The following is a 2,091-nucleotide window of genomic DNA, read 5'->3' on the forward strand; positions in this document are numbered from 1 at the left end:
TTCATGCTCTGGATGTGATACGTGCCTTTGCCTAATATGTGTTGTACCACATAAGGTCCTTCCCACTTGTCTTGTAACTTTGCTGACCAAGATGTGGATAAGTAATCTTTATAGATGAGTACCAAGTCTCCTAGTCTAAATGGAGGTTTCAGTTCTTTGCGTTCATCTAATATCTTGTTTTCTATCTGCTTCTTCTGTGATTCTTGCGTTTGGCGTATATTTTGCGCTGCAACTTTTCTTATGTTACTGAGATTATGTATTTGATGGATTGTCCTATGTTTCAGAATGGCTTCAAACTTTGGTGAATTTCGTTCGTATATATGATAGTCCATGTCAAATGGCGTTTTTGGTTCGTAACCGTAGAGTAGGAAGAATGGCGTTTGTTGTGTAGATGCTTGTTTAATTGTTCGATAAGCGAAAAGTGCCGCTGGTAAATATTGATCCCAGTCTTCTTTTTCGTCCACACTTCTTTTCTGTAATATTTGTCCTAACGTTCTGTTGAAACGTTCTATCAACCCGTTACTTTGTGGGTTATAAGGTGTAGTTGTTTTATGAATAATTGAATATGTTCTGCAAACTTGCTGTAAAAGCTTGCTGATAAACGGCTTGCCATTATCGGAAATTATAATAGTTGGACATCCATGTCTACATATGATCTCTTCGTATAAGAACAGTGAAATTTCGGAAGCTGTTTGAAAACGGATAGGTCTAGCTTCAACGTATTTGGTGAGGTAGTCAATTGCTGCGATAATATATCGATATCCAGCTCTAGACGCTTGTACATGCTTAACATCTAATGCTATTCGATCAAAAGGTTTTGTAGATACTGGCACAGGGTATAATTCTTCATTCAGAGATTTCTTTCCATACTTTTGACATCTATGACATTTCTTTACGTATTCCATTATATCTTTAGTCATGTTGTCCCAGTAATAACGTGATGCTATTTTGTGCAATGTGTTGTTATAAGCCATGTGTCCACCTAGAGGATGCTGATGGTATGTATACATGATTTCTTCTGCTTCTTGTTTATTCATTACTTTCCGTATAATACCATTCTCAGTATTATAACGATAAAGTGTGTTTTGGTATATGGTGAACTTGTGTGCTTCTTTTTGTAGGTATTTTGCTTGCTTCTTTGAAATACCTTCTGGCAATTTCAAGTCTTGTAAATATTGTTTCAGCATGTCTATTTGTTTTTGTTCCATTTTTTTTTGTTGAATAAAGTTTTTGTGTTACTAATCGTTATTTGTGATACTGTATCTATTGTTTGATGTTTCAGGGTTCTTTTTGATAATGTGATGTATTCTAAATTTGTAAAATTTCCATTTTTCTAATCTCGGTGTTTTCGGTTGTATGAAAATTTTCGTTTTCTGAAATTTGGGGGCCGTGCTCCTCGAATGATTTTTTTTTTTTGTTTTGTGTTGTTTTTGGATTTTTGTTGTTTTAGGTATCATCTTCCCTCCCATCCTCCTATTGATGAATAGTAATATATACAGTGGGTCAAAAAACTGCACCAACGCAACCCAGTTTTTCTGAAATACAAGTATAGCTCTGTCAGTTTAACAGTAAACATTACGAAACTTGGAACAAAAAGAGTTACTACTGTTACTATTTATTAACGCAAGTTTCCAAGTCCGATGCGGAGTACTGATCTAAAGAGCACTCAGTAAAAAGAGGAGGTCGGTTGGTGCAGTTTTTTGACTTTTAAAATGACAAGGTATTTGATATCATATGTCCGGACTGAGACTATTCCGGCAGATTTAATCTAATCTTTCTTATACTTAGCCACACTGGGGACCTTCAAATAAAGTTTTTGTAATTGTTTTCTGTTTTTTTTTTCATGCTTTACCCAAACCCATTGTACATCGTCAGTATCTATCCATCATTAGAAATGCCCAAAAAGCTTCCATCCGATATTCAAAACAGTATCAAAGCATTATTAGAGAACAGTGCTGATCCTGCAGTCATTGAGAAACGGGTTGGAATGCATAGAAATACCGTCAATAGGTATGCAAATAAGTGGATGCACGATGGAATACGTAAAAGAGGAGGTAGACCGAGCATTGTGGCAGAGTCAACACGCCGATA

General features: G+C 35.8%; 1 protein-coding gene across 1 annotated transcript; it reads right to left on the minus strand.

The window, feature by feature from the left end:
• Positions 1-622: 622 nt before the first annotated feature.
• On the minus strand, positions 623-1,037 carry RO3G_15281 (uncharacterized protein; the record flags this gene model as incomplete). Its single annotated transcript, XM_067669865.1, has 2 exons — positions 623-793; positions 897-1,037. 2 exons carry the CDS (start codon positions 1,035-1,037, stop codon positions 623-625), a joined length of 312 nt encoding a protein of 103 aa, XP_067525966.1.
• Positions 1,038-2,091: the final 1,054 nt, after the last annotated feature.

This window comes from Rhizopus delemar, genomic scaffold (assembly GCF_000149305.1).
Source record: "Rhizopus delemar RA 99-880 supercont3.16 genomic scaffold, whole genome shotgun sequence".
In the NCBI taxonomy this organism is placed as follows: domain Eukaryota; kingdom Fungi; phylum Mucoromycota; class Mucoromycetes; order Mucorales; family Rhizopodaceae; genus Rhizopus; species Rhizopus delemar.